General features: G+C 37.5%; 2 protein-coding genes across 2 annotated transcripts in view; both read right to left on the bottom strand.

Annotated features, from left to right (window-relative positions):
- The window catches only part of LOC130682203 (cullin-4B-like), a 474485-nt gene that overhangs the window by 164369 nt on the left and 284542 nt on the right, over positions 1–25574 (bottom strand). The gene's annotated exons all lie outside the window — the stretch shown is intronic.
- On the bottom strand, positions 598–12530 carry LOC130682163 (ATP-dependent RNA helicase DDX3X-like). The gene is made up of 14 exons (XM_057496312.1): positions 12286–12530; positions 11474–11629; positions 11297–11396; positions 10818–10953; positions 9665–9750; positions 9315–9413; positions 9074–9234; positions 2649–2793; positions 2374–2518; positions 1975–2156; positions 1786–1903; positions 1407–1560; positions 1000–1136; positions 598–801 (listed from the first exon to the last, which is right to left on the bottom strand). Exons 1-14 carry the CDS (start codon positions 12291–12293, stop codon positions 722–724), a joined length of 1707 nt encoding a protein of 568 aa, XP_057352295.1. The 5' UTR covers positions 12294–12530; the 3' UTR covers positions 598–721.

Here is a 25574-nt window from a genome sequence, read left to right on the forward strand (position 1 = left end):
TGACTTTACCCTAAACGTTACAAGAGGAGTTGTATTACTTGCAAAATGCTTGAAGAATGTTTTGAAATATATATGGATACATTTGTACTTGCCACCTCAACATAGCTGCAATGGCTCAAAAGTTCTAAATGCCAAACCAGAATAGAGTGAGCAAATCACTTAGTACAATTTGCCACATTTTGAACTAATTCAGCATTAAGATGTTTTTCTTCCCAGTCTTCCTTTATGAAAATGTCTCAACACAAGCTACTGCCCAAGTTTTTTCCTTTACATTTATATCAAATTGATGATTCCTGCTAAGTGACATCATTAGACCTGTGTGCCAAGGTTTGATTTTAGCCCAACTTCAGTATCTTTATTTGAACGATTGACATTTTGGGCATTAGTGAGCCAAAAGGACATCAAAACAGTAAGTTGTCCTAAGTTTAAGTCACAATTAACAAACGATCCTTAGTCAAAAAAGTATAAATGCAGTTTGGGGTGGGAATAAGCAGGAGGGGGGGTTAATCCAAGCTACATCAATTAAATCTTTAAATCAACTTTATTAATAGACTGTTGACTACTGTTTTCTTCTTGTGTCTTTGAGCTCCGTTGAATTTTCAGGACAATCACAGTTGGTAACTGGACAGCAGTTCTTAAAGCTACACGATATGTTCTGGCTAAGATACATGTGGTTTCCAGATGAGGTTGTTTACAAGGATGACTTTGTTGTAAAGCAGATTCAATTGCCCCAGCAGCTGACACCCTGGAAGCTGTAATTTCCTCCATGTCCATCACTAGTGTAGAAGCCTCCATAACCAGCTGTCAAGAGATATTAAAAAAAAATTCAGCCAGCACTTTTAAGTAAGTTTTCTTCTCAAGTACTTTAAATATAAACGTTGTAAAAGATAGCTACAGAATTGGATTTTGTGTTCTTTAGAAATTAAATTTCTCCACTAATTTATTCTTTGAAAAAAAGAAGTCTTTGCCAAAAATATGAAATGGAAAAAATTATGTTACCTCCACCAAATCCTCTGCTGCTGCTGTCACCACCTCCACCACTGTGGCTGCTGCTTGCATGACTACTACTAAAGGCAGAACTGGTGGAAACTCTACTTTGTTGATAGTCTCTGGCACCAAATCCTCCACTGAATCTACTATTAAAAGGAAGAATTCTTTTAATGAACAAGAAATTCAATAAAATGACAATTCCTGTCCATAGACCCACTATTTCTGATTTTTCAAACCAGTTTCCAATGTGGTCAATTCCTCAAATAGTGTTCCTGAAGACCTGAGCAGTTAACATCAACATTTTTGACTCCACTTCAGCCTTCCTAAGGCCATCCCTTATCCAAGTATGCGAATTGTGCACAGTATTTTACTTAACCCCCATAGAGAAAAATAAGAAGGCTGGAAACAATCCGTACCTCTTAGAATGTCCATGACTGCTGCCCTTACAGTGGTGTTCATGAGCCATGTTTCCCAACCAAGATGGCACTTCTTGTTTAGCTTCAACAAGTAGATCCAACAAATCCTTTGTGATATTTCTATTTCTTTCATTAAAGAATGAGGTGGCAAGGCCTACAAGAGTCCAAATATGTATATAATGCCTGGATTCCTGTGAAGTTGCTCAGTGTTTTTACTTATATGCAGAATAACCACAACTCAAAAATGTGACGTTATAATTCAAGTTAAACTGGAATACAAATAACTGTTATCTGACACCTGATTGATGTCATGTCCAACCTTCCCTTAAAAATAAAGGTTCTAGTATTTCAGATTCTGTGTCAAACTAAAACACTTTACCAAGGTTTCCTACACGTCCTGTACGACCAATCCGATGTACATATTCTTCAATATCACTTGGCAAGTCAAAATTGATTACATGTTTCACATTTGAAATGTCTAATCCTCTTGCTGCCACCTGAAAAATAACTTTTGTTAAAAGAAAGCAATAGTCAAACATGCATAACCCAAAAACAAAAATGTACTCACGGATGTAGCCACTAGAATCGGGCTTTTTCCTGAACGGAACTGGTGAAGGGCCTCCTCTCTATCCCTCTGTGATCGATCTCCATGAATACTGGTACAAGCATATCCTTCACAGGATAAGAAATCCTCGAGAGAACTGGCACGCTTCTTGGTCTGCACGAACACTAACGTCAGTGAATCCTTCCCTGAAAAATTGTATGTAAGATTTTGTTTACTAACAGCAACAGGTGTAATTACCTTTTCTAAATATTAACTGGCTTTCATTTTGTGCTAGGTAAACAAGCACATGGAGCTAATAAAAACTTAACACTTAAGAAGGTAAGTGAAAGACAAGGTAGAGGCTAAGGAGAGCCAAACTGGTCTTTCTTACACCTAGCTGACACTACTTATAATTCACCTTACCTGCTGCATTTAAGAGGTCAAGCAAAAATGACCGTTTGTCTGACTCTTCCACCCAAACTACCTTCTGCGTGATGCTTTCAGACGTAGAGCCAACTCTGCCTACCGTCAGGAAGATATAATCATCCAAGAAATCATGAGCAAGCCACTGAAAAAAGGGAAAAATAAAAGCCTGAAGTATTATTACTCTAACTTTTTAAGTGTCTGAAGACACTCAAGTACTTATTAACAAATACGTTCTAAAAAAGGAAGTTGTATTTTTTCTAAAAAAACAACACCTGTATTCCCTTAGGAAAGGTAGCACTGAACATCATGGTGTGGCGAATACCCTTCCGTGGCATACTGCCTTGTTCAACTATACGACGTATCTGAGGTTCAAATCCCATATCCAGCATTCTATCAGCTTCGTCCAACACTACGTATCTGTTACAAAAAAACACCCAATTTAGGATCTGATGAGAAACTTACAGTTGAATATAGTTGTGTCTTTAATTAAGCTTGATACATTTATCCAACACTCTTACTACACAAAGTAACACATGAAATACACTTAAGTCACACAAGCAAAGGAGATTATTACTTGACTCTGTACCAATACAGGCTAACTGTTATTTTTCAAAGACTATGTAGAAAGTTAAAATCATTCATGTTTTAATCTAAATACTAATAAATCACTACAAAATGACCACTAATATTAAAAAAGCTTCATCTCAGAGGAGGGGCCAAGATGGTGGCGACAGAAGGGCAGCAGAAATCTCCTCCCAAAACCATATATATTTTTGAAAATACAACAAATACAACTATTCCTAAAAGAGAGGCCAGAAGATACAGTACAACAAACAGTAAGGCTACATCTACAGCTGCGAGAACCGAGCGCCTCATGAAGGGGGTAAGATACAAGCTGAGGACCGGCAGGAGCTGAGCACTCCACCAACCCCCGCCCACCAGCGGGAGGAGAGGAGTTGGAGTGAGGAGGGTGAGGGAGCCCAGGTATGCTAAATACCAAGCCCTAGTCATCCTCACCGGGAGCACAGACACACAGTACATGGTGTGCTGGATATTAGGGAAACGCAACAGTAAAACATGTGAGCAGGTTGCCACTGCTGGTGCCCTAGGGACAAAAGAAAAGCGAGTGCTTTTTGAAAGACGTAAAGAGAAAGAGGCCTCACAGCATCCAGCCACACTCAGACCAGCAGCTGGGTATCCTGGGGAACTTCAGGCACCATAAACACTAACACTCTGAGCAGAAGTGCAGTTCTGAAGCCCCTCATGGTGGTTAAACAGCCTCCTGTCAATTACCCTTCCCGAGTGGTCCTGCCACAGCAGGGGAGCAGCCTGAGAGTAGCTGCGCCCACAGCAGCTGCCCAGGGCCTCCTCCACAGCCACCGGGGACAGACTCAGAGGCTCCACGGCATGTGGCAGCCCGGCACAGACAGAGGAAGCTGGGACAGGGTGTGAAGGGTAGCCGTTATCGCAGGAGAGCACACCCAGTGTGCCTGCCTCTCCCCGCAGGGCCCGGGGATGCCCCGATGGCTGCACCGCCTGCAGCAGCTCAGGAAATAAAACCAGAAGCTGCTCCTGGTGTGTGGGTAACCGGCACAGGCAGCGGAGAAGGGCAAGGTGACCAACAAGCAGGAGAGGACTTTGTGACACAAGCGCTACCTGCCTACAGCTTCCTCTACTGCCATGAAAAGGCGGAGGAATTTGGTGCAGTCCAGAATTACTCTTGGTGCCCGAGAGAGGGCCTGGAGAGATAGATTTAACCTAACTCCCTGAAAAAGAATTCAATATTAACGTCATAACCATGCTGATGGACCTGCAGAGAAATATGCAAGAGCTAAAGGATCAAGTTAGGAGGAAGAATACAGAAATAAAACAATCTCTGGAAGGACTTGAGAGCAGACTGGCTGGGGTGCCAGAGACCGTTAATGGAACAGAGAGCAGACAACAGAAACACAGAGAAGCTGAGGCAGAGAGAGATAAAAGGATCTCTAGGAATGAAAGACCATTCAGAGAACTGTGTGACCAAGCCAAATGGGACAATATCCACATTAAAGGGGTACCAAAAGAAGAAGAGAGGAAAAGGGACAGAAGGTGCCTTTGAAGAAATAACTGCTGAAAACATCCCAAAACTGGGGGAGGAAATAGTCTCTCAGACCTTGGAAGACCACAAGGGACCCAGGGAGGAGGACACCAAGACGCATAATTAAAATGGCATTGACCAAGGACAAGGCGAGAGTTTTAAAGGCAGCCAGAGAGAGAAAAAAGGTCACCTACAAAGGAAAACCATCAGGATATCATCAGACTTCTCAACAGAAACCTTACAGGCCAGAAGATAACAACATGATATATTTAATGCAATGATACAGAAGGGCCTAGAACAAGGAATACTGTATCAAGCACAATTATCATTTAAATATGAAGGACGCATTAAACAATTTCCGGAAAAGCAAAAGTTGAGGGAATTTGCCTCCCACAAACCACCTCTACAGGGTATTTTAGAGGGACTGCTCTAGATGGGAGCACTCATAAGGCTAAATAGATGTCACCACAGAAAATAAAATCACAGCAAAGAAAGCACACCAACCAAACACTAACTAAACACAAAAAATAAAATCAACTACGCACAAAAGCAGTCAAAGGAAACACAAGGAGTACAGAATAAAACACCTAACATATAAAGAATGGAGGAGGAGGAATAAGAAGGGAGAGAAATCATCATCAGACTGTGTGTATAATAGCTTAATAAGGAAGTTTGTAAGACAGGTAGTAAAGACGCTACCCTTGAACATTTGGTAAACACAAATCTAAAGCCTGCAATGCCAATAAATACATATCTTTCAATATTCACCATAAATGTAAGCAGATTGAATAAACCAATCAAAGGACACAGAGTAACAGAATGGATAAAAAAGGAAGACCCATCTATATTCTGCTTAACAGACACACACCTCAAACCCAAAGACATACACAGACTAAAAGTCAAGAGATGGAAAAACATATTTTATGCAAACAACTGGGAGAAAAAAGCAGGTGTTGCAGTACTAGTATCAGACAAAATGGACTTCAAAACAGAGAAAGTAAAAAGCAATAAAGAAGGACATTATGTAATGAGAATGAGGTCATTCCAGCAAGAGGATATAACCATTATAAATATACATGCACCCAACACAGGCGTATCAGCATATGGGAAACAAATACTAACAGAACTAAAGGAGGAAAGAGAATGCAATGCATTCATTTTAGGAGACTTCAACAGACCACTTACTCCAAAGGACAGATCACCACCAGACAGAAACTAAGGACACAGAGGTACTGAACAACACACTAGAACAGAAGGACCTAACAGACTTCTATAGAACTCTACACCCATACACACTCTCCTCAAGTGCATATGCAGCATTGTCCAGAGTAGACCACGTATGAGGCCACAAAAAGAACCTCAGTAAATTCAAAAAGGTAGAGATTTTACCAACCAAATTCTCAGGCCGCAAAAGTGTAAAACTAGAAATAAATTGTACAAAGAAAGCAAAAAGGCTCACAAACACATGGAGGCTTAACAACGTGCTCCTAAATAATCAATGGATAATGACCAATTTAAAAGAGATCAGGCAATATTTGGAGACAAATGACAACACCACCACAAAGCCCCAACTTTTGCGGGACACAGCGAAGGCTGTTCTAAGAGGAAAGTATAGAAATACAGGCCTATTTAAAGTAGGAAGAAAAATCCCAAATGAATAGTCTAAAGTCACAATTATTGAAACTGGAAAAAGAACAAATGAGTTCAAAGTCAGCAAAACAAAGGACATAATAAAAATCAGAGTAGAAATAAATAAAATTGAGAAGAATAAAACAATAGAAAAAATCAATGAAATGAAGAGGTGGATCTTTCAGAAAATAAACGAAATAAGCCCCTAGTCCGACTTAGTAAGAGAAAAAGAAGATTCTACACACATCAACAGAATTAGAAATAGGAAAGGAAAAATCACGACGGACCCCACCGAAATACAAAGAATTATTAGAGAATACTATGAGAATCTGGATGCTAACAAGCTGGAAACCTCAAAGAAATGGACAACTTCCTAGAAAAATACAACCTTCCAAGACTGACCAAGAAAGAAAGAGAAAATCTAAAGACACCAATTACTAGCAACGAAGTTGCATCAGTAATCAAAAAACTACTCAAGAGAAAAACCCCCGGGCTAGGTGGATTTACCACAGAATTTTATCAGACATACACAGAAGACAGAATATCAATTTTCCTTAAAGTTTTCCAAAAAATAGAAGAGGCGGGCAAACTTCCAAACTCATTCTATGAAGCCAGCATCACTCTAATACCAAAACCAGGCAAAGACTCCACAGAAAATGAAAACTACAGACCAACATCCCTGACGAACATAGATGCAAAAATACTCAACAAAATATTAGCAAACAGAATTCAAAAAACATCAAGAGGATCATAAACCATGACCAAGTAGGATTCATCCCAGGGACGGAAGGATGGTACAACATTCGAAAATCCATCAACATCATCCACCACATCAACAAACAGAAAGACAAAAACCAGATGACCATCTCCACAGACACTGTGAAAGTGTTCAACAAAATTAAACATCCATTCTCGATAAAAACTCTCAACAATATGGCTAGAGAGGGCAAGTTCCTCAACATAATAAAGGCCATATATGACAAACCCACAGCCAACATCATACTTAACGGTGAGAAGCTGAAAGCTTTACTACTAAGATTGGGAACAAGACAGGGATGCCCACTCTCCCCATTGTTATTCGACATAGTACTGGAGGACCTAGCCACAGCAATTAGACAGAACAAAGAAATACAAGGAATCCAGATTGGTAAAGAAGAGGTCAGATCAAATTGTCCTGTTTGCAGATGACATGATATTGTACATAAAAACACTTAAATACTCCACCCCAAACCTACTAGAACCAATATCTGAATTCAGCAAAGTTACAGGATACAAAATTAATACACAGAAAATCTACTGCTTTCCTATACACTTACAATGAACTTGGAGACAGAGAAATCGGAAAAAAATTCTATTCACAATTGCATCAAAAAGAATAAAATACCTAGGTATAAAACCTAACCAAGGAAGTGAAAGACCTCTATTCTGAAAACTACAAGACACTCTTAAGAGAAACTGAGGTCACTAACAAATGGAAACTCATCCCATGCTCTTGCCCAGGTAGAATGAATATTGTCAAAATGGCCAAACTCATTAAAGCAGTCTACAAATTTAATGCACTCCATATCAAAATACTACAGCGTTCTTTAACAAACTGGAACAACTCTAAAATTCACATGGAACCCCCATTTCAGCAGTCCTGAAAAGGAAGAATAAAGTGGGGGGCATTTTGCTTCCCAACTTCAAGCTCTACTTCAAAGCCACAGTAATCAAGACAATTTGGTACTGTCACCACAACAGACCCACAGACCAGCGGAACCGGATAGAGACCTCTTCATGCACGTATCTCCCCAGGCAAGGGAAACAAAAGCAAAGATGAATAAGCGGGACTATACCAGGCTGAAAAGCTTCTGTACAGCAAAGGACACCATCAATAGAACAAAAAGGAATCCTACAGTATGGGAGAATATATTCATAAATGACAGATCCGATTAAAGGGTTGACATCCAAAATATATAAAGAGCTCGTGCACCTCAACAAACAAAAAGCAAATAATCTAATCCAAAAATGGTCAGAGGAGCTAAACTAGAGGGTTCTCCAAAGAAACGCAGATGGCCAACAGAGATATGAAAAGATGCTCCACATCACTAGTCATGAAAGAAATGCAAATGAAAACCGCAATGAGATATCACCTCACAGCGGTATGGATCGCCAGCATCGAAAAAACAAATGACAACAAATGTTGGCGGGGTTGTGGAGAAAGGGGAACCCTCCTACACAGCTGGTGGGAATGTAAATTAGGTTCAACCATGTGGAAAGCAGTACAGAGGTTCCTCAAAAAACTCAAAATAGAAATACCGTTTGACCCAATAATTCCACTCCTAGGAATTTACCCTAAGAATGCAGCAGCCCAGTTTGAAAAAGACATATGCACCCCTAAGTTTATCGCAGCACTATTCACAATAGCCAAGAAATGGAAGCAACCTAAGTGTCCATCAGGAGATGAATGGATAAAGAAGATAGTGGTACATATACACAATGGAATATTATCCAGCTGCAAAAAGAAAACAAATCCTATCATTTCCAACAGCATGGATGGAGCTAGAGTTTATTATGTTCAGAGGAATAAGCCAGGAGGAGAAAGACTAGTACAAAATCATCTCACTCGTATGTGGAGTAGAAGAGCTAAGAAGAAACTGAAGGAACAAAACAGCAGCAGACCCCAAGAACCCAAGAATGGACTAACAGTTACCAAAGGGAAAGGGACTGGGGAGGATGGGTGGGAAGGGAGGGATAAGGGGGTTAAAAAAGACAGGGGCATTATGATTTGCATGTATGATATGGGGAGTGGTGGCACGAGGAGGGCTTTGCAACAGAGAAGAGAAGTAGTGATTCTACAGCATCTTAACATGCTGATGGAAACTGACTGTAATGAGGTTTGCGGCGGAGGCTTGGTGATGGGGGAAGTATAGGCAATATAATATTCCTCATGTAATTGTAGATTAACGATACCAAAAGAAAGCTACACCTCAGATACAGAAATTAACTTACTTGCAGAAGTCTAATCCAATTTTTCCTCTTTCCATCATATCCAGTAGACGCCCTGGAGTGGCAACTAACAAGTGACACCCACGTTCTAAATCTCGAATCTGCTGACCAATATCAGCACCACCATAAACCACACAAGGTCGAACTCTAGACCGGTATGAAAACTGTAAGCAAAGGATTCATTGGGTAGTCAGAAATGTATCACTAATTAAAAATAGCAACAATAAGTAAAATGCATATTTACTTTTCTGGCTTCCTCATAGATCTGTACAGCCAGTTCTCTTGTAGGAGCTAAAACTAAGGAAACTGGGTATTGTTTACGGCGTCCATACCTTCCATTTTCCTAAAAAGAAATTTTATGAATTAAACTTAAAGACCCAAAATTTGTTCATTCTTTAAAAAATTCTTGACATCAAAATTCCCTTTGTTACTTAAAAATTACATGCAAAACTGGCTTTCTGTTGGATTATCAGTCTGAAAACAAAATTTAAAAAATGAAAATAAAGTACACTTGGCATCACTTAGAAAGAAGGGTCCCAACAAATATTTTGGTAAGTCTTCCAATGAAAAAACTTCTTACAAGGATTTCTTTACCTTCACAGCCCTCAAAGCCTCGCCTGGACCATCTGCATAAATCTGACTTAAGATGGGTAAGAGAAATGCTGCTGTTTTTCCAGAGCCTGTAAGAAAAACATTTTATGAAGTATTCCAAACACCCTCTTGTGTTAAGAAAATTTTACTCTACGAAAATTTTACTCTATGCCTAATTTTCTGGAAAACATGGTATATTTACACAGCTAAGCAAAAAGTGCCAGCTGAGGAACTTCTGTGAACATTTTATACAATGCACTATTCAATTCTCTGCATTTTAATTTACACAGAAACAACCATTTTGCTTAATCCTGCATCCACTTCCACTTCAATACTTTTTTGGTATATACACTGTTGGAATGTGAAGCAGGAGTCAGCAATTCCGAAGAGTCCAAAAGAGGGTTCTCAGGGCCAGTATGTCTCTGCCATTGGAAAACTGTAGTTGTTTCAGGAAAACTCATTGAGAAAGCAGGCAGTGGCGTCAACCTAAAGGCCACAATTAGGTATAAAAGATGGGCAAGCATGGTGATATGATTGGGTTAGCCAAATATGAACACAGTGGACACAATCAGTGTGACAAATCAGACGAGGACGGTTGGTTAAAACCTCTCCACCAAGTGGACACCTGAAGCAGTTAGTTTGTGAAATGTGCATTAACTGTTATAAAACTTACTATACACATCGTATAATACATATATGACAGAGATTGAGAAAACTTACATCAACTTTAAATTCAAATGACTCAAAATTTGTAATACATCCAAACAGAAGTTTTAATACTGTTCTGCCATCTTTAACCCAACCTAAATTAAGAATAAATTACTATTCCTGCCCTCCTCCATTCCCCAATTCCCAAAATACTCTCTTCCTTTTCCCCAACCTAATTTTTATGGATCACAGGATCTTCCCTTCTTCTGTTGCAGCAGTATCAAACTGAAAATTTGTTACAGACTTCCCCAAGATACCCTGATGAGACACACTGATTTCATCCAAAGGATCCAAAGACACAAGGTAAAAAGAGACATCACCAACTAGCCTTTACCTAGCTCAAAATCAAGCTAATAAACACAGTACTCAGGTACCCCTACACAATGTACTACTTTTAGCGCTAGTCTAGGTAAGATACTGACTTTTAAACTTCATCAAGTGAGCTTACCTGTTTGGGCACAAGCCATCAAGTCTCTTTTTTCTTTTATAATGGGAATGGCATGCTTTTGCACTGGAGTTGGACGAGTGTAACAAGTAAGCTCAATGTTCCCCATGATAATTTCTCCCATCTCAACATCACTGAACTGTAAAGAAATTTAACCAGATCAAATGTACATAAGATGAGAAATACACTATCCATTGTAATTTGTTTGATAATACAAGAATGGAAGAAGCCAACTGAATGCCTACCTATTCATGACTAGATTACACCTGCTTTCATTTCAGGTAAAATCATCATGTTATTTTTTAAGAAAGCGGACTAATGTACAAATAGTGTTGGTTCTTCATTAGACACATTTTTTATTTCAAGATTACTGATAATGGTAACATTAAAAAATATCAGTCTCTCCTTTTTCATAATCCAATGAAGTTTGCAGTAGTAACTTTAATAAAGAATTGTTAAAAAAGTAACACAAAGCAACTTACACTTTCAATATGTGGAGGACAGTTATTTCCAGTTGCCTCTACTGGTATATCATCATACTTCTCAAAGTTAATCCCAGCGTTTCTTCCAGAAAACAGTTCCCTGAAACCAAATTATTATAATGCATATTATACTAGCTAGTACGTTGTCATAACAATCAACACCTTTCATAAACTTACTGCTCCAAGCGTTCACTTGGTGGAAGTGGTTTTGACCAATCATCCTCATCTGATCTGTCACCCCAACGACTGTGTCCACTGCATTCAAATTTGCTAAAGCCAGTCCTTTCACGACTGCCAAAACCATCATAGCCACTTCGTCCACGATCATCAAACCTAACCACAAGCAATTTGCCAAAATATGTCATTTATCCAAAGCCATGTTATCATCTTTCTAGAAGTATATATTAGTTAAACATTTTGGTCACAAGGACATTTAAGATGCCAAAATTCAATATTAACATCTCAATTTGTGAAATAAGGTCTTCTACTTAACCAATGGTTATACATAATGGATACATTTTCAGCTTTAGAAAACCAGCATTGTTCTTTCCTTTTTCTACAATTGTGCAGCTTAGAACAAGTCTCACATGCTAAGAATTAAGTTCTACAATACATTTAACTACTATGAACTTTACATCTGAATTTTGAAACTGATAAACCCAAAAATGGAAGATCAGGAAGAAAAGAAGGAATCTTAGTCTTGTTTGTAAAAAATAATACAGGGGCAACCAGATATTAAATTCGTAAGATCAGTTTATCAAAATTGTGCAATCATAAAAAATGTTTAAACCAACACAAAAAGCCATAAATGATTAAACAAATAAAAATAACACTATCAAATTGCATATTTCTAGTGCATGTAAATTAAAATATTAAATCAGTAAAGATCTTTGAGCTAACAATAGTAAACCAACATTTGCTTAAATTTGCAATAGAAGAATGGTCCATTAAGGATGACTAAAGATCAACAAAATAACACAATAATTTACCTTCCCATTGATCTACATCCATGATCACTGAAGAAAATGGGCTTTTCTCTTGAATCTCGAGACCCAAAATTGCAGTAGGCATCCTTATCTTTACAACTCCAACCTGACCGGTGTCTATCATCTAATCCCCCCAAACAAACAAACAGAAAAAGAAAAAAAATATGACATAATTCTGATCTTTCCAAATAAGGAGGTTTTCACAGTCTTCTTTTTAAATTTCATCCCTGTAGGACACCAAGGGTCAATGGATTGTTCATGAAAATCACTGGAAAAGAGAACTGAAAGATATAGGTAGTAGGTTTTCACCAGCAAATAGTCATTTTCTTGCCTTAAATCCTCTTTTCTAGGAGAAATTACTGAAGGGAAAAAGGAAACCTTATGGTCTTAACATCAATGTACTAAATGAACACCCCCTTTAAAATTAAGTTTACATGTAACGAAAGTATATTACTTTTACATTGACATAAAACACACAGTTTATATTCCATTCAAGTGTCATGGTTTGCTATACTCCTAAAACCTAGGCTTATTCCAATAAGATTATTTTGAAAAGACCACAGATAATTCTTCTTAAAAGCTGAGACTGCTCTCTCAGAGAAATTTCAAGTGCCTCTCCCAAATCTTTACCTTCAGAAGTAAGCAAGTAGCTAGGGTAGCTCTACGGAAGCATTTTAGTTATGCCCACCCCTAAATACCTCACAAACCATAATACAAAAGTTGGTAAAATAAAAATACGTATTATTGCCAGACAATATACCCTTTCTGGAATTCCCAGTGTAACAAAAGGTTAATTAGCCTCAGGTCCTGTTAGTAGCCTAGGGAAACAAAAAAAACGAATAGATACACTACGTGATTAGTAAGAAACAGGTCAGATATACTAGGACAAAAAATTTCAAATTTTATAATGGCTGAAGCACTAAATTCCAGGCACTGAATTATGCTTTGTCTACTTCTTATGGGCTCTCTGTAGAAAATAAGTGGCACTGTGAAAACAGGACTTAGTCAATTAGAAGACTTGGAGAAGGCAACTTGGTAGGAACTTTATCAGCAGCGATATAAATATGAGAAGTCAGTTGAACATCTTCAATACATAAGCACTGTTCTAGTTACTCTTACAAGAAATAAATTAAGTGAATGGAAATAGTGTAAAAGGAGTTTTAATATTTCTATTTGACTCGTAAAAGCAGTTTTGATATTTCTATTTGACTCCAGTGCACTTTTAAATGTCTTCAGACGTACCTATATATAAAATGAAGCTATCTGTATTCAAAAACTACCACTGGATTTTTTCAAATGATCCTCAAGGAATAAACCACAAAACATTTGCAGCAGGTAGAGTTTTCAGTAAGAACCCTAAATTTAGTAAACATGTCCATCTGTTAAAACTTTTAACACCCTCGGATCTTCCAGAAAGGTTCCTCAATCCATTCTCATGAAGATCTCTCTATTTTTCAATTTACCTTGCATGCGGTATTGGTAAGCATCTCCCCAGTTCAGTATTAGAAAACCAAAGTAACAATTGGTGTGCACGTTATTTGTATAGGTATACTTACATAAACTACTGTCAAATACTAGAGTACAACAATGCTGGATCAAGCTTGGTGAGAACACAAGTATATCAAGGAAAAAAGAAAACTTCAATACCTCCCTTGCCTAATTTCCTAATTGGACATGTCTCTAAGGCTCATCTACAGACATTGAAAAGTTAAGAGTAAACTTACACCACAAGCTGATAAAGACGAGAATCAGACACTTTATTAAATTTGTAGCTCCACCATTTGCCAGATGGATGAGACACAGCCATTAGCAGGGTGATTGTTGAATTTTTAAGATCTGTTCCAAAAACTCCTGGAGGTACTGACAACTCCCTTTCAAAACACTCAATATACTCTGGATGCTATGCCAGCAAGATACACTGAGGAGAACTCATTAACCCTTTTCATAACTCTGCAGTTACTTTGAAAAAAAAAACCCAGCATTAGCTGAGTTACCTTCTGGTAGACCTACACACACTTAAAAGTTTCATTCAGGAAAACCACAGACCTCAAGCTATAGTTTATCTTCTCCCTTCCTAAAACACTCCCCTACCCTTACTTATTTACCAGTCTTTATTCTTCCCTTTAAGCTTTAAATACTTTTCCTGACCTTTCCCTTCTTTCAAATATTTCAGTCACCCAAATCATTCCAATAATATATTTAATAAGCTTTCACCACTCTACATTAAAAATAAACAGTAAAATATATTCAGGATTTTCATAACATTTTAGGCAAACCTTTCAAATGAAGCAGTTCAGGCAAAAAGCTACGATCAGACAATCTATCCAACTTACTAAGCATGCACAAGCTTATATATGCCTGCAATTAACTGTACTACAATAAACCTCTAATAAGGTGGCTTAATACATGTGCAGTTTTAATATACATATTTAATAGAGACACACACATTTTCAAAGTGAAATCAATCATGTTGTCAATGTTTACAGGTACAACCCAAGACTAGTGGGAACTGTTAACAGTAAAATTATACTAGTGAAAGTGGGTCAAAAGAAGTAACTCTGTATTACTTAAAATTAGATGAACCTTTTCAAAGTTAGGAAACGCTTGTTCTTGAATAAGAGAAAATGTGTACAGACTTCCCAGGTACCTCATTTTCCCTAGGCTAACTCATCTCTAAACATACAAAAAGTTGGATACAAACTTGCTGTCAATCACCTACCTTTAGATGCTTCTCTGTTCCTTAAGTGAGGAGGTATATAACGCCCTTCTAAGAGAAAAACAAAAATTAAAAGCCCACTTTAGCATCCAACACACAGCTTCTTACAACAGCAAGCTTTAAAGCCTCCTTGAAAAGTTGTTTTGCAGTAGGGAATAAATACCGAGAAATAAATTATTGCTTAATTAATATAATTCTTACCCTAAAATTGACGGGTGGGAGACAAGCCTGGCAAACTTGGGAACATGGATTAAGAAAAAGTTCCTCATATAAAATTCAGTTCAGTTACTAATAGTTACTTAACAAACATTTCAAAAGGGCCATCTCTTAGTTAACTTGCATGAGTACTTTTACATTGACCATAAAACACACAGTTTATATTCCATTCAAGTGTCATGGTTTGCTATACTCCTAAAACCTAGGCTTATTCCAATAAGATTATTTTGAAAAGACCACAGATAATTCTTCTTAAAAGCTGAGACTGCTCTCTCAGAGAAATTTCAAGTGCCTCTCCCAAATCTTTACCTTCAGAAGTAAGCAAGTAGCTAGGGTAGCTCTACGGAAGCATTTTAGTTATGCCCACCCCTAAATACCTCACAAACCATAATACAAAAGTTGGTAAAATAAAAATACGTATTATTGCCAGACAATATACCCTTTCTGGAATTCCCAGTGTAACAAAAGGTTAATTAGCCTCAGGTCCTGTTAGTAGCCTAGGGAAACAAAAAAAAACGAATAGATACACTACGTGATTAGTAAGAAACAGGTCAGATATACTAGGACAAAAAATTTCAAATTTTATAATGGCTGAAGCACTAAATTCCAGGCACTGAATTATGCTTTGTCTACTTCTTATGGGCTCTCTGTAGAAAATAAGTGGCACTGTGAAAACAGGACTTAGTCAATTAGAAGACTTGGAGAAGGCAACTTGGTAGGAACTTTATCAGCAGCGATATAAATATGAGAAGTCAGTTGAACATCTTCAATACATAAGCACTGTTCTAGTTACTCTTACAAGAAATAAATTAAGTGAATGGAAATAGTGTAAAAGGAGTTTTAATATTTCTATTTGACTCGTAAAAGCAGTTTTGATATTTCTATTTGACTCCAGTGCACTTTTAAATGTCTTCAGACGTACCTATATATAAAATGAAGCTATCTGTATTCAAAAACTACCACTGGATTTTTTCAAATGATCCTCAAGGAATAAACCACAAAACATTTGCAGCAGGTAGAGTTTTCAGTAAGAACCCTAAATTTAGTAAACATGTCCATCTGTTAAAACTTTTAACACCCTCGGATCTTCCAGAAAGGTTCCTCAATCCATTCTCATGAAGATCTCCCTATTTTTGAATTTACCTTACATGCGGTATTGGTAAGCACCTCCCCAGTTCAGTATTAAAAAAACCAAAGTAACAATTGGTGTGAACGTTATTTGTATAGGTACACTTACATAAACTATTGTCAAATACTAAAATACAACAATGTTGGATCTAGCTTGGGGAGAACACAAATATGTCAAGGAAAAAAGGAGACTCCAGTTCCTCCCTTGCCTAATTTCCTAATTGGACATGTCTCTAAGGCTCATCTACAGACATTGAAAAGTTAAGAGTAAACTTACACCACAAGCTGATAAAGACGAGAATCAGACACTTTATTAAATTTGTAGCTCCACCATTTGCCAGATGGATGAGACACAGCCATTAGCAGGGTGATTGTTGAATTTTTAAGATCTGTTCCAAAAACTCCTGGAGGTACTGACAACTCCCTTTCAAAACACTCAATATACTCTGGATGCTATGCCAGCAAGATACACTGAGGAGAACTCATTAACCCTTTTCATAACTCTGCAGTTACTTTGAAAAAAAACCCAGCATTAGCTGAGTTACCTTCTGGTAGACCTATACACACTTAAAAGTTTCATTCAGGAAAACCACAGACCTCAAGCTATAGTTTATCTTCTCCCTTCCTAAAACACCCCCCTACCCTTACTTATTTACCAGTGTTTATTCTTCCCTTTCAGCTTTAAATATTTTTCCTGACCTTTCCCTTCTTTCAAAAATTTCAGTCATACAAATCATTCTAACAATATATTTAATAAGCTTTCACCACTGTACATTAAAAAACAAACAGTAAAATATATTCAGGATTTTCATAACATTTTAAGCAAACCTTTCAAATGAAGCAGTTCAGGCAAAAAGCTACGATCAGACAATCTATCCAACTTACTAAGTGTGCACAAGCTTGTACTCCTGCATTTAACTGTTCTACAGTAAACCTGTATAAGGTGGCTTAATACATGTGCAGTTTTAATATACATATTTAATAGAGACATACCCATTTTCAAATTAAAATCAATCATGTTATCAATGTTTACAGATACAACCACAGACTAGTGGGAACTGTTAACAGTAAAATTATACTAGTGAAAGTGGGTGAAAAGAAGTAACTCTGAATTACATAAAATTAGATGAACCTTTTCAAAGTTAGGAAATGCTTGTTCTTGAACAAGAGAAAATGTGTACAGACTTCCCAGGTACCTCATTTTCCCTAAGTTGTATGTTCCCTAACATACAAAAAGTTGGATACAAACTTGCTGTTAATCACCTACCTTTAGATGCTTCTCTGTTCCTTAAGTGAGGTGGTATATAACTCCGTTCTAAGAGAAAAAAAAATTAAAAGCACATTATAACATCCAACACACAGCTTTTTACAAAAGCAAGCTTTAAAGCCTCCTCTAAACGTTGTTTTGCAGTAGGGAATAAATACCGAAAAATCAATTATTGCTTAAATAATATAATTTTTACCCTAAAATTGAAGAGTGGGAGACAAGCCTGGCAATCTTGGGAACATGGATTAAGAAAAAATTCCTCATATCAAATTCAGTTCAGTTACTCATAGTTACTTAACAAACATTTAAAAAGGGCCATCTCTTAGTTAACTTGCATGAATTATAACATATAGCATGTATGGCCATCACTGTAAAAGCCTAAGAAAATATCCTCAAAAAATACACCATCCAAAAAAGATATTTCATGCAAACAATAGGGAGAAAAAAGCAGGTGTAGCTGTAATAGTATTAGACACAATAGAATTCAAAACAAAGAAAGTAAAAAGAGATAAACAAGGACATTACATAATGATAAAGGGCTCAGTCCACCATGAGGATATAACCTTTATAAATAGATATACACCCAACATAGGAGCACCAGCATTTGTGCAAAAAACACTAACAGAATTAAAAAGGAAATAGAATGCAATGTATTCATCTTAGGAGAATTCAACACACCACTCACTCCAAAGGACAGATCCACCAGACAGAAAATAAGTAAGGACACAGAGGCACTGAACAACACACTAGAACAGATGGACCTAATAGACATCTATAGAACTCTACACCCAAAAGCAGCAGGATACATATTCTTCTCAAGTGCACATGGAACATTCTCCAGAATAGACCACATACTAGGCCACAAAAAGAGCTTCAGAAAATTAAAAAAGATTGAAATTCTACCAACCAACTTTTCAGACCACAAAGGTATAAAACTAGAAATTGTAAAAAGAAGGCAAAAAGGCTCACAAACACATGGAGGCTTAACAACATGCTTCTAAATAGTCAATGGATCAACGACCAGATTAAAATGGAGATCCAGCAATATATGGAAATAAATGACAACAACACAAAAGCCCTATTTCTGTGGGACACGGCTAAAGCAGTCTTCAGATGAACGTACATAGCAATCCAGGCATACTTAAAGAAGGAAGAATAAACCAGAATAAATAGTCTAATGTCAAAATTATCAAAATTGGAAAAAGAAGAACAAAAGAGGCCTAAGTCAGCAGAAGGAGGGACATAATAAAGATCAGAGAAGAAATAAACAAAATTGAGAAGAATAAAACAATAGAAAAAAAATCAATGAAACTAAGCTAGTTCTTTGAGAAAATACACAAAATAGATAAGCCTCTAGCCAAATTTATTAAGAAAAAGAGAAACAACACACATCAACAGAATCAGAAACAAGAAAGGAAACATCATGATGGAACGAACAGAAATACAAAGAATTATTAGAGACTACTATAAAAACCTATATGCTGAGAAGCTGGAAAACCTAGAAGAAATGGCCAACTTCCTAGAAAAATACAACCTTCCAAGACTGACCAAGTAAGAAACACAAAATCTAAAGAAATCCTTTACCAGCAACGAAATTGAAGCAGTAATCAAAAACCTACCCAAGAAAAAAAAAACCCAGGCCAGACGGATTGATTTACTTCAGAATTTTATCACACATAAAGAAAAGATATGATGCCCATTCTCCTTAAAGTTTTCCAAAAAGTAAAACAGGAGGAAATACTCCCAAACTCATTCTATGAAGCCAATATCACCATAATACCAAAACCAGGCAAAGACTACACCAGAAAAGAAAATTACAGACCAATATCCCTGAAGAACGTAGATGAAAAAATACTCAATAAAATATTAACAAACTGAATTCAAAAATATATCAAGAGGATCATACACCACAACCAAGTGGGATTCATCCCGGGGATGCAAGGCTTGTACAACATTCGAAAATCCATCAACATCATTCACCACATCAAAAAAAAAGAAAGGCAAAAACCACAAGAGCGTCTCCATAGATGCTGAAAAAGCTTTTGACAAAATTCAACATCCATTCATGATAAAAACTCTCAGCTAAATGAGTATAGAGGGCATGTACCTCACATTAATAAAGGCCATATATGATAAACCCACAGCCAACATCATATTGAACAGCGAGAAGCTGAAAGCTTTTCCTCTGAGATCGGGAACAAGACAGGGACGCCCACTGTCCCCACTGTTATTTACCATAGTACTGGAGGTCCTAGACACGGCAATCAGACAAAACAAAGAAATACAAGGAATCCGGATTGGTAAAGAAGTTAAACTGTCACTATTTGCAGATAACAGGATATTGTACATAAAAAAACCAAAAGACTCCACTCCAAAACTACTAGAACTGATACCAGAATACAGCAAAGTTGCAGGATAAAAAATTAACACACAGAAATCTGTGGCTTTCCTATACACTAACAATGACCCAATAGAAAGAGAAATCAGGAAAACAATTCCATTCATAATTGCATTAAAAAGAATAAAATACCTAGGAATAAACCTAACCAAAGAAGTGAAAGCCTTATACCCTGAAAACTATAAGACACTCTTAAGAGAAATTAAAGAGGACACTAAAAATTGGAAACACATCCCATGCTCTTGGCTAGGAAGAATTAATATCGTCAAAATGGCCATCCTGCCCAAAGCAATACACAGATTTGATACAATCCCTATCAAATTACCAACAATATTCTTCAACAAACTGGAACAAATAGTTCAAAAGTTCATCTGGAAACACCAAAGACCCCGAATAGCGAAAGCAATCCTGAGAAAGAAGAATAAAGTGGGGGAGGGGTAACTCACTCCACAACTTCAAGCTCTCCTACAAAGCCATAGTAATCAAGACAATTTGGTACTGGCACAAGAACAGAGCCAAAGACCAGTGGAACAGACTAGAGACTCTAGACATTAACCCAAACATATATGGTCATTAATATTCGATAAAGGAGCCATGGGCATACAATCGGGAAATGACAATCTCTTCAACAGATGGTTCTGGCAAAACTGGACAGCTACATGTAAGAGAATGAAAGTGGATCACTATTTAACCCCATACACAAAAGTGAATTCAAAATGGATCAGAGACCTGAATGTAAGTCATGAAACCATAAAACTCTTGGAAAAAAACATAGGCAAAAATCTCTTAGATATAAAAATGAGTGACCTCTTCTTGAACATATCTCCCCAGGCAAGGAAAACAAAAGCAAAAATGAACAGGACTATATTAGGCTGAAAAGTTTGTGTACAGAAAAAGACACCATCAATAGAAAAAAAAGGTACCCTAGAGAATGGGATAATATATTTGTAAATTACAGATCAGATAAAGGATTTAGATTCAAAATATATAAAGAGCTCACCCACCTAAACAAACAAAAAACAAATAATCCCATCAAAAAATGGGCAGAGGAATTGAACAGACAGTTCTCCAAAAAAGAAATTCAGATTGCCAAGACACACATGAAAAGATGGTCCACATCGCTAATTATCATAGAAATGGAAATTAAAACCACAATGAGATATCACCGCAGACCAGTAAGGATGGCTACCATCCAAAAGACAAACAACAAATGTTGGCGAGGTTGTGGAGAAAGGGGAACTCTCCTACACTGCTGGTGGGAATGTAACTTAGTTCAACCATTGTGGAAAGCAGCATGGAGGTTCCTCAAAATGCTCAAAATAGACTTATCATTTGACCCAGGAATTCCACTTCTAGGAATTTACCCTAAAAATGCAGCACTCCACTTTGAAAAACACAGACGCACCCCTATGTTTATCGCAGCATTATTTACAATAGCCAAGAAATGGAAGCAACCTAAGTGTCCATCAGTAGATGAATGGATAAAGAAGATGTGGTACATATACACAATGGAGTATTATTCAGCCATAAGGAGAAAACAAATCCTAAAATTTGCAACAACATGGATGGAGTTAGAGGGTATGATGCTCAGTGAAATAAGCCAAGAGGAGAAAGACAAGTACCAAATGATTTCACTCATATGTGGAGTATAAGAACAAAGGAAAAACTGAAGGAACAAAACAGCAGCAGAACCACAGAACCCAGGAATGGACTAACAGTTACCAAAGGGAGAGAGACTGGGGAGAACAGGAGGGTAGGGAGGGATAAGGGCGGGGAAGAAGATAGGGGGTATTATGATTAGCATGTATAATGTCCTGGGTGTGGGAAAGGGGAGGGCTGTGCAACACAGAGAAGACAAGCAATGATTCTACAACATCTTACCATGCTGATGGACAGTAACTGTAATGGGGTTTGTGGGGTGTACTTGGGGTAGGGGAGAGCCTAGTAAACATAATGCTCTTCATGTAACTGTAGATTCATGATAACAAAATTAAAATTAAAAAAATAAAAAAACATGCACCATCCTACTATGCTGATGGACAGTGATTGTAATATTGTATGTGGGGGGAACTTAGTGATTGGGGGAGTCTAGTATACATAATGATCCTCATGTAATTGTACATTAATGATACCAAACAAACAGACAAACAAAAAACACAGATCTGAGGGGAAAAAATGCACTAAATCAACTCCAATTACCCAAAATAAGGCTTTGTTTCTATTCTGGTAAATGAAGTCCAAGTTTAAATTAAAGAGCAGGGAAAGGAAAATGACAATAAGAACAGTGTGTGTTACCTCGATTGTTTGTAAGTGAACAGCCTGGTCTATCACCAAGGAATAAAAACACTTAAATCTACATAGTAGAAGAAGAAAGTCAGTTTTATACCTTAAAACTCAAATTTTAATCTCTAACTTTCCGACTGAATTAAGTATCCCAAACCGTTAGAATTAAATTATCCATATAATGGCAAATAACATTACCTGAACTAACCATATACTTAAAGAAGTTTTTTGAAGGGTATCCACTGCTTTCCTGCAAGCCTGAGCCCAAGGTGAGATCAGCTGCCAAATGATAAACCACCACCAATTCCTCTCCCTACCCAAACAGTAATGTCTATGAAGTCCTCAAAACAGGAAATCAAGCCAACTCTGCTCCCCCAAAGAACAAAATATTTCAAGAGCTAAAAAAAGATGTAGAAACATTTTAAAGAATTTAATACAGCTGACATTTTATTTGTTTTATTTTGGTGTCATATAATTACATGAGCAACATGGTGGTTACTAGATTCCCAGCACCAAGTCCCCACCATACAGCTGACATTTTAAATTCTCACTACCACCTAACAACCCATACAGCCTAGTTCTATTTGTCTCAGATTCTTCATGGGAAATAAATGGCAGTAACTTTAACACATAAACAAATACAGGTTCTGAACAATATGGTAACAGTTCAGGTAATTTCACAGATAGAACATGTCTTCCACCTCCTTCCTGCTTGCCCAGGAAACAACAATAAAAATGTATTGGTACTACATTAATTTTCTTCTAAACCAAGTTACCACTCAAAAAGAACCACAAGTCTCTTACTGTCCAGGCCTGTCAAAGTAATTCATGTGGAAAACAGAAGGGAAAAAAGCTTCAATTAAAATTAGCAAAAACAATGACATGTGAACATTAAGCTAATGAAGATTTTAGAGAGAAAAAAATTACTTACTGCTTGTTGTAATTCCTCCTTCACTTTGATTATCAGAGGATTTCAGGTCTAGACCAGCAAACTGAAAGATAAGATATTAAAACTTCACATGCTGACACACGCATTACTACACTACTAAGGTAAAAATCAAGTATAGATAGCATTACAAACAAAATACAAATCTCAAGACTTACATTCCCTTTAACCCTATATATAGGCTAGCTGCCCTGTCTGCAGCTGTTAAAAATCTTAAGTGTAGTTGATACACAATATACTACTGGTTTCAACTGTACAACATAGTGATTCAATACTTATACCCATTATGAACTACTCACCAAGAAAAATGTAGTTACTGTCACCAAAGATACTAAAAATTACTTATAAACCCTACAAAGGACAAATGCAAGAGGCAGGACGCCAGCACCCCACTACAGATAGTTCAAACACCTTCTTTTAAAGCAATTTTCCCTGCAAAAATTTTCCTTACTAAAAGATCTTTAATTATCAAACTAAATCGTTAATCATTTCTCAAAGCCACTGGTTTTCTGCTTGGTATTCTTTTAAGCCTAAAAACATCTACCCAAAAAACGTTTAGCACAATTTGAAATCTCCTTAAATAACCCTATCTCAAGACTGATCAACTATTCAATTCGGTTAATCCCTAAGCAGAAACCCACCCCTCATCACCAGCTGGCAGTTAAGCATTGTGGCACTTTACTAACACTGGATCATTCAACTGAAAAGCAGTTATTTCTCGCATTGCAGGGATTATAGTGTGGCACAACTGACATTTCATTCTTGTAAAAGTCTGTCTTCAATCTCAGTTCCTACCTGCCAACACACTGGTGAGATTTCAACACCATAGAAAATGGTTATTCCGCTTTGTTGCACTGTAACTAACCAAAGAAGCTTAATTAAGTTCTATTTAGAAGCAGAACAGTTATATACACCAAAAAAAAAAAACCCACGAAGAGCAAACAGCATTGTCACCAAATGTTACTAAGACAATAACGTTTATAAACACTGGAGTAAAAGTTTAAGATAACGTTACCAAATTACACCAAGGGTCAACATTAAGGCATTAAATCTTAATTATCACAACTTTTCCTGGACGAATTTGTTTACTACTTAATTCTAATGAGCCGCGGGGTGCAGTTTTTCGAGTTAAACAGATTCCATTTGCACAGGTAATTTTACAAGTCTGAATGCCTTTGCTCTAGATTTATTTTCAACTTTTGTGCTCTTTTAAACACGTCAAATCTCATAAAATTGCAGGCTTTTAACATAACACATCATTAGCAGGAAAACATCCTCATAAAAGCAAGCGGTGAGATCTATCAAATCCCTTAAATATACATGTAACTAAAATTTAGGAACAATTAGTGTCATTAAGCTTCTTGCACAATTTAGTAGGAGTTCGTCAGTTTGTGTAAAAAGTTATGCTCTATAAATTCCTTCTACTAAATGTGGAAGACATAAGGTGTGCCTTGAAAGTGCAAAACGACTCATTTACTGTTTCTCTGGAGAAAATACAGAAAAATGAAATAGAGTAGCTCTCCTGGCTACTCAGACTACGTATCCTTTCCCCCATTCCCAGTAGTTTGGCGAAAAATGTATTCTACTTAATTAGGGAAATCCTTAGCTTTGACTATTTCAAGGTTTCTCTCCTTAGGCACAATAAAGTCAGTAACAAAAACCTTATCTACTCAGCTGATCTACTGTCCAAGTACTTTTCGTCTCATTAACCCCAAAGTTGAACGATTAACAGAAGAACATGAACACCACATTGTACCACTCCCCAAATACGCACGGCCCACGGCTAAACAGTCATCCCGCGACTTCACTGATTTAGGAGAGGGAGCAGGGCAGTACTAGCTTCCTAACTTCCCAAGAGTCTTCCAGCCTGCGTCCAGCTTCCATTACCTCCAGTCACCGGTTAAGGGAGGCACACAGAAGCCATTGTTCCCTCCTCTAGTGACTCTTCCGGCTCTCTTGCATCACAAAACTTTCCACTACCGAAACGTGGCCTCGTTATCGGCAGCACCCGGCTATTACAAGGAGGCAGAAGGCCCGCGAGACAAAACTAAATAACCGTTTCATAGTTTATTTTGTAGTCAGTCATTCGGCGGCCCCGCTCCCACCGACCCAGATCGGGTGGGCCTGAGGCTTGTTACCCGACAACAGCGAGGCACAGCCAAACAGCCTAAACAAAGCGGCCGCCGCCATTACCGCTAAGAGACGGCCTCACTCCTTCCCGACGCTCTCACATTCCGCGGCCGCCAACTACTCTCATGCGCACACCAACGACACTTCCAAGCTTTATTCAAGGCTGACCAATGACAACCAAGCCTCTCGTACCCTTTCACGTACTTCC

Source organism: Manis pentadactyla, chromosome Y (assembly GCF_030020395.1).
Source record: "Manis pentadactyla isolate mManPen7 chromosome Y, mManPen7.hap1, whole genome shotgun sequence".
Taxonomy (NCBI): Eukaryota; Metazoa; Chordata; class Mammalia; order Pholidota; family Manidae; genus Manis; species Manis pentadactyla.

Coding starts and splice junctions, on each gene's coding strand:
- LOC130682163 (XM_057496312.1), bottom strand. Junction 9,751..10,817: donor GATGGCTTGTGCCCAAACAG/GTAAGCTCACTT, acceptor TTTTTCTTACAG/GCTCTGGAAAAACAGCAGCA. Junction 9,235..9,314: donor TCTATGAGGAAGCCAGAAAA/GTAAATATGCAT, acceptor CTTTGCTTACAG/TTTTCATACCGGTCTAGAGT.